The following is a 14,805-nucleotide window of genomic DNA, read 5'->3' as shown; positions in this document are numbered from 1 at the left end:
AAAGAACCAAAATCCAGAAAATGGGTGAGAATATCAGACTGGTTATGTAATAGTTGAACTATAGGTTGTAATATTTTTAGTGTCTCACATTTTATAAGGAACTTATCCCTAATTGATTTGATCCTTATAATAACCCAGAAAGGAGGCAGGAAGAAAAATAGTAGTAATATAAAATTAGCATCATTTTACAGACAAACCAGGGTTTAGGCTAGTGGTATAGCTCAGTGGTAAAGCATGTGCTTAGGAAGCACAAGGCTCTGACTTCACTTTAATCAAAGCTGTTCCAATATTAACAGTACTGTTCAGAGATCATGATCTAAGAAAAGGCACAGTAATCACAAAGAAGCCCAGAGCAGCTAGAACTGAGGTGACTTATTGGCTAGGAAATCCACTTAGGCTCTTTTAGTTGTCCTCTCTTCAGGACATTGAAGGGAGTAGACTAAGGATAGGACCAGCACCTTAGAGATGCAGGCTAGAACTAAACGTGTCAGCATGATAATGTAGTACTGAGGCTTGTCTATTAACAGTAAAATGGCTCTGGTCAGATGTAGTACCTGAGTCTGAGATAGTTGTTTTGTTTTTTTGACCTGGGATTGAACCCTGGGTTGCATAACCACTGAGCCACACCCTGAGGTTGATTTTTATTTTGAGGAAGGGTCTTGCCAAGTTGCTTAGGGCCTCACGAAGTTGCTGAGGCTGACTTTGAACTCAAGATCCTCCTGCCTCAGCCTACCAAGCTATTGGGATTACAGGCATGTGCCACCTCGTCAGCCCTTGTGATACTTAAGAAGTTTAATAAAATTTTTAAAAGGCACCAGGCGCAACTTAATAAATGTAGAGGTCAGATTGTGTACAGTGACTAAAAATAATTCCATTAATGATGAGAATACACAAGCTGATTTTCACTGTGACGGTAGTTCTGAAGCTGAAGAAACAAATATGGTAGCAAAATTATCATTATATCAGGATTTTTTAACAAATGGAGCTTAGCTCTTGTGGTATATACTAGACTAACTTGATTATGGTCCTTGTCATAAAAACCTGAGGACAATGGGAAAGTTTATAGATACAAAGCTAAGCCCACCTGTGACAACAATAGAAGCCTTGGCTTTTCAACTTTCCCCTTTTGAAAAGACCCTGAAAGAATCTGAAGAGGAAGGAAAACTTGAGGGGAGAAGTTTCACAGTGCCATGGCCACAGGCCTGCCTGGACCCAGGTGACAACTCAAGTCCTACTTGCCAGGCAGTTTGGCCTCTGAACCTCTTTGAGCAAGTGTCTCCTGTAAGACATGAACAAGGGCCTGCCTTCCAGTATGATTGACAAACCGTCAACCTCATAAACCTCCCAAGAGTGCCTGGAAGAGGCAACTAATCCAATTCCCAAATAATTCAACCAGCCAATTAAACCCAATGGATGTGTGAAGCTCTCACTGGGTCCCACTGCTTAGGCCACTTAGTTCAGCCACACAAGATGAAACTTGTAGGGCTGGGGATGTGGCTCAAGCGGTAGCACACTCACTTGGCATGCGTACGGCCCGGGTTCGATCCTCAGCACCACATACAAAGATGTTGTGTCCACCGAAAACTAAAAAATAAATATTAAAAAAATTCTCTTTCTCTCTCTCTCATACTCTCTCTTTAAAAAAAAAAAAAAAAGATGAAACTTGTAGCTATAGCTCACGAGGTTCAGCTACCTTCACTACCTATAAGCCGGTGTTCAGTTATTTAAAATGTTCATGTAGCACCTCCCCAGCAACGGCAGGGGAACTGATCTGTGCTATTCAATATCAGGACAGTACTTATTCCTGGGGATGGATGGGAAGTACCTGAAGTCCAGCCATGTTTTTTTCAGGGGTGGGGGTACTAGGGATTGAACTCAGGGGTACTCGACCACAGAGCCATATTCCCAGTCTTATTTTGTATTTTACTTAGAGACAGGGTCTCACTGACTTGCTAGCCATGTTTCTTAATCTGGGTGCTGGTTGGTTTTGTGGTGTTGAGTTGGAGAAAATTAAGGTGAGCCAGTTTTTTCCCTCCTTTGCTTTCAGCCTGCATTTACCTCATTAATTTGAGACTGGAATTGCGACTAGGAAAAGAATCTCCTACTTGACACTGGTACCCTTCTTCTCCTCCACTGATTGGACTAGCATAAAAAGGGACTTTTTCTGTGCGATTTCTATTAAAGAGCCTTATGAAGGTTGACGGGCTAGAAATGTCACGACCACATGGCTCAGCATTCACATGCTCAGGGTTAGGGGTGCTCCAGCTTGACGACAGAACTGCTGACCAAGTCTAATGGGGTCACCACCTTTCACCTCTTCTCCTCAAACCCTCCCTAACCTGCCCTACTCATCCCAAAAATGAGAGAAGGGTGGAAGGAAATAAGAAATGAGGGAAAGGAACAGGAACAAGGAAGAGGAGAAGGGACAGACAAGTGTCAGTGGCCACCAAAAATGGGGAGATGGTAGACGACACAGGAATCAGATGAAGCCTGGGAAGTTCCACATTAAAAGGTCACTAATAACGCCTATATTAAATCTTGACATTGAAATGAGGAGTAACACCCAGTCTGTTCTGAGAGGATTCCCCTAAGACCCTGGTATGATGGCTACCAAAGTTGAACCCAGAACCCAAGTAATTAAAAAGCTGCTGCCATTGAGCCATGCAATCCCCGACTTGGTGCCCAGCTGGCCTAGCTCAGCCTTACTATAGCTATCCCCTGCCTCCACTTAACCTCCACACTGCTGTGACAAGGCCTGAGGAACTCTGTGGTCCTCTAGTCCCTAAAAAGTTCTGGCCCCAGAGGGCAAACTGATGTGGGGCAAGTTGTCTTATCTGCCCAACAGCTGGGGAAAAACTGCCTGTCATTTTGAGATTAAAAAACCAGTCCGTGTGATAATGGTTTTGTGGTATTTGCTTATACTTTTTCTAGGGAAAAGCACTTATTTGTCAGAGTAACAAGCAACCATTTGCAGGCAGCACTACCACTCCAGATGTATGCCTCTTGCTTTGCGACTGCTCTGCAAGACACCAGATACTTTCCCATCAACTGGAAAAAGATTTACTGATGGAATTAGAGGAAAGAATCAGCACAGTTCGTGTTCAGCAGGAAGATTCTTTTATGATGGCGAATTTGATAATACACAGTTCAAGTAGGGCCTCAGTCGCTGGTCCACAGGAGGCAGGAAGGCGCAGGTCTGAGACTAACTCACTCCAGGGCTCACATCCCACAGATACTCAAGCCAGGAATGGCCGCCCATGCACCTCCCCAAAGCTCCACCCACCAGCCAGCTCAGTCAGGAACTATGTTGCTTTAATTCTTTTTTTGGCCACTGAAGATAAACTCCGCCCGATGACAGGATTCGGCACAACAGTCTCTTTCCAGTCATGATAGGTATAGATGTCCAAGCTCTTGATGAGAAACATTCATTTGACTTCTCTTGCATGGACCAAAGAGATAGAATTTTTCTTTTATGATCTGTTGAAATATTTATATATACTTTTAAAAAAACAACTAACAGTCCATTCTGTGCTCTGTTTCCCTGGAAGGTTTCTCATGATTACCCCTCCAATAGCTAGAGGGGTTGTGTGTCTGGAAACAAAGAATTAAGACACTTTATGCAATAAAAATTCTAGTGCGACACTCAGAAGCAGATGATAGGCTCAAGGGGGGTAGCAGGTGCTTTTGATTTAGGAGCAAAAGTGCGGCCTTCCAGAAAAGCCTAGTGGAAACAGAAGCATTAAGGAGCAGGAAAGGCTGCTGGGGAAGGCCCAATTCCTTTGGGAATCTCCCCAACTACAAGGGACATCACAGCACCTGAACTTGACTTCTCAGGACTGAAGACCCAACTTCTGACCTTCCACACACCCCTAAGACCCGCACAATAAGCTGGTTGGTCTCTAAAACAGGCTTAACAAGCTTAATCCAAGAATTGGGATTCAGCTCCCTGAGGGCCCAAGCAGAATTCCCTTCAGGCTGCCTCAAGTAGGCATTGCTGGGAGACCCACCAACCAGGCAGCTGGGGGGCCGGAAGGGAAAAGCCAGGAAAGGGAGGCTGCCAAGGCTTGGAGAGAAGCAGCAAAAGCCGACCAGCGACGCAGTGGCTCTGGACCTGGCTTGGCTTTGTGGGGAAGACCTGCTGCCACTGCCATCCCATCCCTGTAGTGGGGACAGACGGGGGTAAGTCTTCACAGCCAGCAGCAGCCTCAATATGTTCCTTTCATATGTATATGTCAATATATATATATATATATATATTTATTATTTTTAACTGAAATAAATGCAACGGATTTGGGTTCACCCCCCTTTGCTTAGAGCTGCTCGGTCCCTTGCCCTGAGGGGTTTATGCCTTCGGGCCTGCCGTCAGGCTCACCCCCACAGAGGGAAAGTGGCCCAAGGATGAGGAGAGGAGAGAACACATACCACAACAGGTGACTGGGAGGAGGGCCTACCTCAATGAGACTTTTGTTTCTAACCCTGAGAACCTAAGGAATTGTGAAGGACTCGGAAAGAGGGAGCTGGGGTTAAAGGTCACCGGGCTTTTTATTGCAGTTGAAGCAGACTCGGACAGGATGGTCCCAGCCACGAGAGGGAACAGCCCGGCGGTCATGGGAGCACTCATCACAGAAGCCCTGTCCGCAGGCACGGCAGTGGTGCTTGGAGAGCTTGATGCTGAACTCCTTGCGGCAGTTGTGGCAGTGCAGGATCTCATGATCGGGCACCCAGTAGGCAGGCCTAGCCGCGTCCTTCACCAGACCTGCAGAGGGAAGAAAGGTGATGGTCAGGACACAACATACCCTGTACCCCAAGTCCCAACTGGCAAAAAGGCATCTTCAGATACTGGCTTGCACACAGAATCTCCTATAGTGCTTTTAAAAAATGCAGATGCCCGGCCTCTACCCTGACCATCAGGATGAGAATCTTTGGGGTAGGGCCAAGGCACTAACATTTACTTATCTATTAAGTTCTCCAGGTGAACCTCAAGTATAGCTGCACAAGCAAGACACACTGGAGAACTATAAAGAAAAGTCCTGACCCTGAAGTGAGACCTCCTTCGAAGTCCCAGTTCTTCTGAGCACAAGTCAACTAGTGGCTGCAGGATTAACAGCGGTTACTTCACTTTTCGGGGCTTACTCATCTAACAACCCCTTCCAAGAGCTATTTATGAGAATGACAAGAAATAACATGTCTAACATACTTGCCGGGTCGGTACTCAGTGAGTGAGTCTGGGAAGCAGAGGTAGCAGGCCATTTGTGCCAAGGGCAGCCCCTGCCTCTCCCAGGTGACCCCGAGGGCAGAAGCAACCTGAGCTTCAAGCCTGGACTAATCCATCTAATCCCACTCCCTTGAGTCAAAACCTCATCATCTGCTCATTTTGTAGGCCACAATGTTTAAGTTTGACCCAAGCTGTTTTCATAACTGCCCACCCTGGAGACATTGGTCTTTCCCCCACAGTGTACCAAATGATCCCCAGGCCTGGCCAACCCTGCTAAAGTCCTCTACCCACTGGTGGATTTTCCCTCCTCTCCCTCCTCCCACCCTAGCTCCAAGTAGCCCTCACATCTGGATCTTAAAAGCTAAATTAATAATAGCTTGGCTACTGTAGTAAAGACAGCCACAAGTTCTTTAACTGCTTTCCATCTTGACACTCCTGCCCCATTCCTTGAATCTAGGCAGGTTTTGACTCACTGAAACACAGTACAGAAGATGTACCAGTTGGCAGGCCCAGGAGGGTTCTATGTCTTCAAACATTAGCTCTTAAACCCCCAAGTAACCACTTAAGTCCAACTACCACTGGATACACCACATGAAGAAGTCTTGGGGGAGTTGGGGTTGTAGCTCAATGGTAGAGCACTTGCCTAGCATGCAAGAGGCACTGGATTCAATCCCCAGCACCAATTAAAAAAACTAAATAAAATATTAAAAAAAAAAAAAAAGAAGTTGTCTTGGGGAAACACAGAAAGGGAGGGCCACTGTGCTGAGCCAAGCTTACAGTCCCCTTAAGGCCCCTGTAAATCAGCTTAGACATTCCAGACCAGTCCAGCTGGGCATAATGGTGTATCCCTGTAATCCCATCAACTCAAGAGGCTAAGGCAGGAGTATTGTACATTTGAGGCCAGCCTCACCAACTCTGGCAAAAAACCTATCTCAAAATAAAAATTTAAAAGGGCTGGAGATGTGGCTCAGTGGTAGAGTGCCCCTGGATTCAATCTCCTGCTACCAAAAAAAATAAAAGTTGAGTCCAGCTGCCATGCTGAAATATCACATAGTAACTTTAGATAATGCCACCAGGAGCAGAATAATTACCCTTTCCTGACTTCCACACCCACACAGTTTTAAGACATAAAATAGCTACTGACAGGCCTTTCATTTCAAGGTAGTGTGTTAGGCAGCAATGGAAATGTAAAGGGATGGCCTCTAGGAACAAAGAGAAAACCACTCAGAGATGCTGCAGAAGCAAGCAAATGTAAAATTGTAATTGATTTCTTGATGCCCAACTCTAATCTACCTTTCAAGCCTTTGAAAAATCAATGAGAACCCAGAGTACCCACAAAAATTCTCATCCCACATCCTTTACACCCCAGACAGACATTGCCAGGCCCACCTAGTGGTATGTCAATGGCTGTCACCACGGCTCCCAAGGTGTTCTGCACAGCTTCTCCCACCTTCCGAGCAATGAGTGTTCCGCCTTCATCGTCTACCTGTGCCTCAGCAATATCTGTGGGAAATGATAAAGGAAAAGATGTTGCCTTAGTCTTCTACCAAATGGAAAACTCAGGGCCTCAGCAGAGCTCTTTTGGATTCACCTCCTTGGACCACTGTGCTGGCCTGCAGTGATTCCAAGTGTCTGGGCTGTGGGCCAGGTCAGCCCAGACCCTGGAAGTGGTATGACAGCTATTGTCTTTTACCTCCAATCCTTTGTAACTACTGCATAACCTTCTCTTAAAGTAAGCCAGAGAGGTTCTGTAAGCATGACCTAGAACCTTCTCTAGGAAGAAGACTTAGTCAAAGCCATCTCTGGTAAGAACTGCAGGCTTTGCAGGGATTAGTGGCTATGTGTGGGTTCCTTCCCTCAGAAGCACCTCCATGGCTCATGAGTTTGGCCTCCAGTAGGCAGGAGCAATATGGTCTGTCAACCAGGTTCAAACTCCACCCCCCAGGAACAGCACTCACAGAACCCTGCTAAGGAAGAACCTAACAGAGGATTGAGAAAGTGGCTCAGAGATAGAGTACTTGTCTAGCATGTGTGGGGCACTGGGTCTTCCCCAGTACCGAAAATGGAAAAAAAAAAAAAAAAAAAAGAGCTTAAAGGACGACTGGCTGTGCCAGCAGATCAGCTACTCTCAGAACAGTGATGTGGTTAGGAGCAGGGCTGGGGTAGCAGGAGTCCTGTTCCAGTGAAAAGGAAGGAGGATGGACCCCCTCCGCCCTGGAAGCTCTCCGTCCCCACGTTACCTAACTGGACATTCCTGGAATCGTAGCAGTTGTCACACACCCTCACGGGTGCAGGCCCCCAGCCCCGCTCGGGCACTGGCCGGGTCTTAGATGAACAGCTGTCGCAGAAGCCCTCCCCACAGGCCCGGCAGTGATGCTTAGTGTCATTGTCTTTAAAGGATGTCGCACACTTGTTGCAGCTCTGTTTTAATCCAAAAACACAACAGAGAGGCAGGAATTGTACATGTCTGTCAGCTGACACAAGATAGGGGAGGTGGGAGCAAATCAGGGAGGTAGGTTGTTTCTCAGTCAGGACCCAAATTATCCAGTAATACTAGTTATCTGAACATAGAAAGGATGGGAGTATTTCCTGTAAGAAGGTAAATGAACTGAAGCTCTGTGCTCTCTGGCTGTGAGTGTCCTAGTGATTTATGTATCAAGCCAAGATGACCCTCAAAGACCTTCAAAAGGCTTCTTTCTCCAGATTCTGTATCTATGGCCTCAAACATCTGAGCAATATTAACTGACTCTCACAGGTAAAGAAACTATAACCCACCACAAAGAAAAGACTTGCAGATAGTGGGGAATGAAACTGACCAAATTATGTGTACGTGCAAATATTTAGTAACAACTCCCATTATTAAGCATAATCATAATGGACCAATAGAAAAAGAAAATATTTGTGTAACAACACAAAAGGAAATTGGTGATCTAAGGAGAAACTGTCTCAAAGTTCCTACCCGTTCCAATACCCTTTGAGATAACTACACTGGGGGGAAATGCACCTAGTTCACAGAACCAGCTTAGTTCCTGGACCAAGCAGTGGAGGAAGGATGGGCTGTACAGGGGATGAAGGGGCATCCTGTCACAACATACCAGGATTTGGGAATTGGGCCTCCAGTAGGCAGGGGCAATCTGGTCTGTCAGCCAGGAAGTCACAGCTTTGGTGGGCCCAAGACTTAGCTCAGACACAGACTGAGCCATGAAGTTCATCCCGTCCAACAAGCGCTGGGCAGCATTGTTGTTGTCCTTCAGAAACCCATCAGTCTGGAATGAAAATGCAGGATCCCATCATGCTCTGAGTGAAGGAACTGCAAGGAAGAAGGGAGGGGTCCCTGGTGCCAACCAGAACTACAAACTCCTTGGCATGGAAAAATGGAGAATCTATGGCTTCTAGGCAATGCTGCACCCAACAGCACTGATTTATTCTTGTTGAATTCACCATAAGACTTGATGTGCAGCTGTTTCAACTCAGGACTTATTTTATCCCTAGGGTATAGGAGGCGACACTTTGTCCATGAAGCATCGCAACCCAGGCTCAGTTAGGAATCCTTCCTCTCTAACTCCGCTAACACCTACCTACCTCTAGAAATCCTATTTCTGTGTAAGTACAATATCTATTATGTATGTTGACTCCCTGCTAGCATCCAGAACAGTTTTGGGCACACTGTACTGTACAACCTATGTTAAAACAATCAATGAGCTGACACATAAAAAAGCAATGTATTCTCCTAATCCCAAAGATTATGAGAGAAGCAGCCTAAGAGTAAATTTACTATATTATTGTTTTCCTGGAATAGAAACTATCTCATGATTTTACTTCCTCACTTTTAGGTCATATTAAATCCTTAGGATAGCATAGCCTTGGTCATCAAAACCATCTGGCCAGCAGGGGATTAGCAAAGATGGTGGAATGTGACGGACATCATTATCCAAAATACATGTATGAAGACTCGAATTGAGTGTCAACCTATTTAATATACAAACAGATATGAAAAATTGTGGTATATATGTGTAATAAGAATTGTAATGCAAAAAAAGTACATATAAAGACATGAATTGGGGTGAACATACTTTATACAAAGATATGAAAAATTGTGCTCTATATGTGTAATGAGAATTGTAATACATTCCGCTGTTGTGTATTTAAAAAAAAAAAAAAAAAACTCATCTGGCCAAGGATGTGGGCTCCATAAAGAAAAGTATACAACAATAACAAATTTCAGTGAGCACAGAAATTGGGGGTGGGGAGTAAAGGAAAATAAGGAAATTCTCAATTTCATGTAACTGTAGGAATCAGGAAAAGCTAAAGGTGGATTGGCAGGTAGAAATGGGCTATTTTAACTCTGGAATGTTCCCCAACAGCCCATGTGTTAAAGGATGGTTTTATTGGAAGGTGGTAGGAACTTTGAGGGGTGGGGCCCAATGTGAGGTTTTAGGTTTCTTTCTCTTTGGATTCCTGGCCATGAGATAAATGGGAAATTCCCATCACAATGTACTGTACTGCCACAGGCCCGAAGCAATAGGGCCAAGTGATCAGGGACTGATACTGAACCAGAGCAAAACTTTCTTCTTTAGAAGTTGATTATCTCAGGTATTTGCCAGATAAGGAAATGTGACTAATATAGACAGCTAGTCAGTAGAAATTATACAGCAAGGGGACAACAGAGTGAAATAATTCCTTTTTGAGAAAACCACTTGTCTTTTTCCATGAAGGGAAAAGGGTAGGATTTGTTATGATTTATGAATAATTCCAAGTGTGAATAGTGACTTTTCACTCTTTTTCCTTTTTTTGGGGGGGGCAGTGAGGAGTGGGAGGAGACAAGATCTCACCAAGTTGCCCAGGTTGACCTTAAACCCCAGGTCCAAGTAATCTTCCCAAGTAGCTAGGACCATAAGCATACACTACACCCAGATGTGAACAGTGATTTGATAGAATGAAAGTACCAAATCACTGCCTCCTAAACAGGTCTGTTTTTCCAAAACCTTGCATTCAATATCAAATTAAAAACAGTAAATAAAGTAAATAAAGGTCTACAAAAATTCTACTTCCTAGCATATCCTTCAAGAAAATTTCCCAGAACAAAGAAATTATTATCTTACATAAAGATGGTCACTAAAACATTTTTATTGCTCATAAAAAATTCATTAAAAAAACATAAATGTCCAAAAATAAGGGAATGGTAAATCCCAACTACAGTCTTGGACAAAATGAATTCTATCATGAGAAAAATGGCATTTAAATCACAATCAGGCTGGGCATAGTGACACATGCCTATAGTCCTAGTCCTCAGGAGGCTAAAACAGGAAAATTGCTTGAGTCTATGAGTCTCAGACAAAGATAAGCAACACAGAAAGTTTCTGTCTCTAAAAAAATGAATAAATAAACAAGCAAAAAAATGACTGCATCTATAAAAATATCTACACATAGAAAATGAGTGAGAACATTAGAAAATAAAGCTGTATTTGCTAAAGAACAATGACAGATTAATTTTTAGCTTACTTCACTTAAAGTTGTGCTCCTACCATTTATGCAAGAAGAAATAAAAACAATTCAATAGCTATAACAGGAAAGGCTTCCAGATCTTGCCTTTCTACAGCACTCATGTTTTGAAATTCATGGCTAATCTTCCTTCTAAACAAGCTCCACTTCTTCCTACACATGAATAACTGAACAAAACAAAAGGAAGGAGGAAAAAAAATCAATGTAAGAGTTCTTACTCCAGGCCACACATGCACAATCTCTGTCCGCACCACTGTATCCACAGGATCTTGGTTCCCAAACCAGTACTGCCGGCTACGATAGACCACGCCACAGTTAGGACACTCGATCACATATCTAGGAGTAGGAGGATAAAGTATTATCCACTCAGGCCCTTGGGAGACAAACACCAACAAATCTTTAGTTATGTTGTTTAAACTCACCCAGACCAGGCATATTTTGCGAGACCCATCCAGGGAGAGTCGGTAGAGGCAGATGTTTTGGGCACTACGCTGACTTCCTTGCCTCTCTCATAGCAGGCCTGCAACACGGAGCACTCTGCAAGCTTATTCTAGGTACACCAGCCCCATGCCCTCTTCACTTCCCCACTCCCCGCAACCATACTGGTTGAGGGTTTCACACCCCACTTAGCACCTAAGAAGATTTGTTTCTCTAAAGAAACCAGTGCTCTGAGAGACAATAAAATGTGTACCCATTCCAGGTCTAAAACCTGGGCTCTAAATTACACACTTATCACAGAAAGGAGAAATACAAAAAAACTAATTTAGCTGGTTGCAGTCACACATGCCTATTATCCCAGTGACTCAGGAGGCTGACACAGGAGGATCAAATCTTCAAGGCCAGCCTCAGCAACTTAGTGAGGCCCTAAACAACTCAGCAAGACCCTGTCTCTAAAAAATGAAAAGGGCTGGGATGTGGCTTGGTGGTAAAGCACCCCTGGATTCAATCCTCAGTACCAAAAAAAAAAAAAAAAAAAATCAATAAATAAACACACATAATTAATAAATAAATAAAGCCATAAAGACATGTATTCTTTTGAATACAGCTGGGGAAAAGTTCCAAAGGTATTCAATTTGAATATCGAACACTTCAGGATGCATCAAAGGGCAGCTCCAAGCCAATCTTTCCAAAGGAGAAGGCATGCAAGCAAGCCTGCTGCTGGAGCAAGGAAACGCTTTGAGAACTCACCTTGCAGGTATAAACTCGGTTGTCATACTGGTGAGAATACCTGCAACGGCTCTTGGCTTCGTGAGGCACTCCTTCCTTCCCATGATTCATGCTGTTCTTACATCCAACCCTGAGGGAAACCCCAAAACAGTCAATGAGAGAGCAAAAGGAGCCAGCGCCACTTAGAGAAAGTCCAACCCTAGCCAGGCACAGGGCTAAAAGCAGATCTTTGTTACTGGGACTAAGAGGGCAGCTGACCCTGGAAATCCAGAGGCCCCTCTGTTACACTTACAATCAACAGTGTGACAGAGATAGAGCAAGCATCTCCCTTGTATGGGGAAAAAAAGAGTTTCTTCTTGCAAAAACAGACCTGGTCCCTCAATAGGAATGGAGGAGCCAGAAGACACCAACTTAACCAAAGATGAAACCTGCATGGCTCTCAAGAAACTAAAAATCCAGAAAGGGTGAAATGGAAAGTTAAACCAGAACAGGCTGCCAAGATGCAAAATGCAAGCCAACCCCCAAAAGTTGGCAATGCATTAAGGGGAAGCTTAAGCCAAACAAGAAAAAGTTCCAAATGACAGTGAGTTCTGCCATCCTGACAAGGCAAAAACAGAGGTCAGGACTTTGGAATTTTGCTGTGATAAAACAGAAAATTCTGGAAACCCAGTGAGGCTCAGAATGGAAAAGTGATGATCCAGAAGTGCTGAAGCCCCTCATGCTGGGTTCACAGGGAGAACAGAAAGGAAGGTAAGTAATATGGCAACTAACATTCCTCTTCCCATCACAAACTGAACTCTTCAAGATAATTCTTGGCTCTCTTTAGCCTACACTGTATAATCCAAGAGCCAAGACCTTTTTACCCAGGTCAGAGGTGGTTCAGTACCACAGCAGGTAGCCAAAAGACCAATACAGAACTGGGCTCAGGTCTCTGCCTGTAGACAGGCAAATGTTGGCAATATGGGCAGTGATCCTGATATGAGCTAAGTCCATGATGAAGGGAACTTGGGGAATATCTATAGGACATGGAGACTGCAATCTGACCTAGACACACTAGGTTCAATCCCCTAGGGTTGATCAGACAAGGCACCCAGTCTGTGATTTAATAGCCATCAACAGGTTCAATTAATACAGCGATCTTCAGATGTAGGTCCAAAGAGCAACAGCAGCATCACCTAGGAATTTATTAAAATCCAAATTCCCAGGTCCTACCTCTGACCTACTGAATTAAACTGTGGGGAAAAGGGCCCAACAATCTGTTTTAACAGAGTTTTCAGGTTTTTCAGATGCATACTAAAGCCTGAGGAGCACTGTTCTAATCCCTCAGTAACAAAGAAGGGCCCATGGACCAGCTACACAGGCAATGACCTGGCCCTTGTTCCAGATGCAGAAGAATCTTGGGTCCCACCCAGACATGCAGGTTCAGAAACAATATTTTAACAGCTTAAGGTAATAGATATGCAGGTTGAAATTTGAGAAGCACTGCCCTAACTCAGTGCTCTCAGATTAAGCTATGCCTTTGAATCATCCAATGAGTCTTCTAAATACATCAATCCAGAGATCTTACCCCAGATCCAATAAATGAGAATTCCCAGAGGTGGGGCCCCGGCCTAAATAATTTTGAAAGCTCCCTAGAAAATTCTAGTATGTTCTAATCAATTGCCCTCACAATGAAAAGAATCAGCTAGGTTAAATATACATCACAATGTTTTGCACATGGCTTGGGCATGGGCAGGGAGGTTACTCGCTTATTAGTTTAATAAATAGCAACCTATAAATAAATGATTGAAAGCCCTGGTTAAGGACACAGAGAAGGGGCTGGGGATGTGGCTCAAGCGGTAGTGCGCTCGCCAGGCATGCGTGCGGCCCGGGTTCGATCCTCAACACCACATACAAACAAAGATGTTGTGTCCGCCGAAAACTAGAAAATGAATATTAAAGAATTCTTTCTCTCTCTCTTAAAAAAAAAAAAAAAAGACACAGAGAAAAGCACAGAACCCCAAATCTTCTGTCATAAAAACTGCCCAAAGCAGAAACCAGTTAACTTCACATCTATACCAGTTTAGAATCTTCAGAGAAACCTTCATAACTATGTACCCTTGAAGCTCTTGCTATCTCAAAGTGTGACTCATCATGATCACCTGGAAACTTGTTGGAAATGCACCGTCTTGGGCCTTGCCCTGGATGATTTTAATCAGAAACTGAAATTTAGGCAGACCCCAGGTGACTGGCACATACACTCAAGTGAATGATGACTACTGTAATCCTCTAGTCCCTGGAGACGGAGCGGGACTGGCCTCACTTACCCACAGCTGAGGCACAAGGAGGAGCAGGTGAAGTACTCATCTGGAAAAAAAGAGCTGTGCGCCATCTGGTCATCAGGGATCTCACCGCTGAAACGGTCACTCAGTGCCTGCCAAGGAGGAAAGGTGACACATGAAGGTCCTCAGCAGAGAGCCTGTGCTTTGGCCCTTCCTCTTCCTGCCTTTTACTGCTAGCATATTTCTTACCAGGACCACAGGCAAGGAAGAAACACAGTAACTGCTGCTCTTTACCCTCAACCTTGACCCAACCTGTACAGTCCTCAACACAGGAAACCTTGGAAAGAACCCATTTGTGATGGCCCATTGCCTAAGAGGTAAAAAGTATGCAGAGTTATGTTCTCTCCTAACTGCTGGGAGGTTATAAACTACCTCACACACTCAGTATTTTATTCAAGACCATACAAATATTGACTATCATCTTTTAGGAAGCTGGAGAAAACTCTGAGGCTCAAGAGGAGAGACTCAAAGAGAATGGCTCCAGAAAGCCAAGAAGTGGTTCAGGTCCAACCACAGATGTCCACTTGGAGTTCACTAGACAGTAGAACTATCTCAATGTAGATAATAACACATCCCTGGCCAAAAAACAAGGAAGAATTA

At 44.2% G+C, this 14,805-nt stretch overlaps 1 protein-coding gene across 1 annotated transcript in view; it reads right to left on the bottom strand.

Annotated features, from left to right (window-relative positions):
* Positions 1 to 3,107: 3,107 nt before the first annotated feature.
* Positions 3,108 to 14,805, bottom strand: part of Zfyve1 (zinc finger FYVE-type containing 1) — a 57,237-nt gene continuing 45,539 nt past the window's right edge. The window contains exons 5-12 of the mRNA XM_026400716.2: positions 14,191 to 14,297; positions 11,906 to 12,014; positions 11,140 to 11,237; positions 10,936 to 11,053; positions 8,311 to 8,481; positions 7,456 to 7,636; positions 6,605 to 6,718; positions 3,108 to 4,756 (exon numbers count right to left, since the gene is read on the bottom strand). Of these exons, the coding sequence (XP_026256501.2) occupies positions 4,524 to 4,756; positions 6,605 to 6,718; positions 7,456 to 7,636; positions 8,311 to 8,481; positions 10,936 to 11,053; positions 11,140 to 11,237; positions 11,906 to 12,014; positions 14,191 to 14,297 (1,131 nt within the window). The 3' untranslated portion in view covers positions 3,108 to 4,523. The remainder of the gene's footprint in view (positions 4,757 to 6,604; positions 6,719 to 7,455; positions 7,637 to 8,310; positions 8,482 to 10,935; positions 11,054 to 11,139; positions 11,238 to 11,905; positions 12,015 to 14,190; positions 14,298 to 14,805) is intronic.

This window comes from Urocitellus parryii, chromosome 6 (genome assembly GCF_045843805.1).
Source record: "Urocitellus parryii isolate mUroPar1 chromosome 6, mUroPar1.hap1, whole genome shotgun sequence".
In the NCBI taxonomy this organism is placed as follows: Eukaryota; Metazoa; Chordata; class Mammalia; order Rodentia; family Sciuridae; genus Urocitellus; species Urocitellus parryii.
The sequence above is the reverse complement of the archived record's forward strand: the minus strand, read 5'-3'. Positions and strand labels throughout refer to the sequence as shown.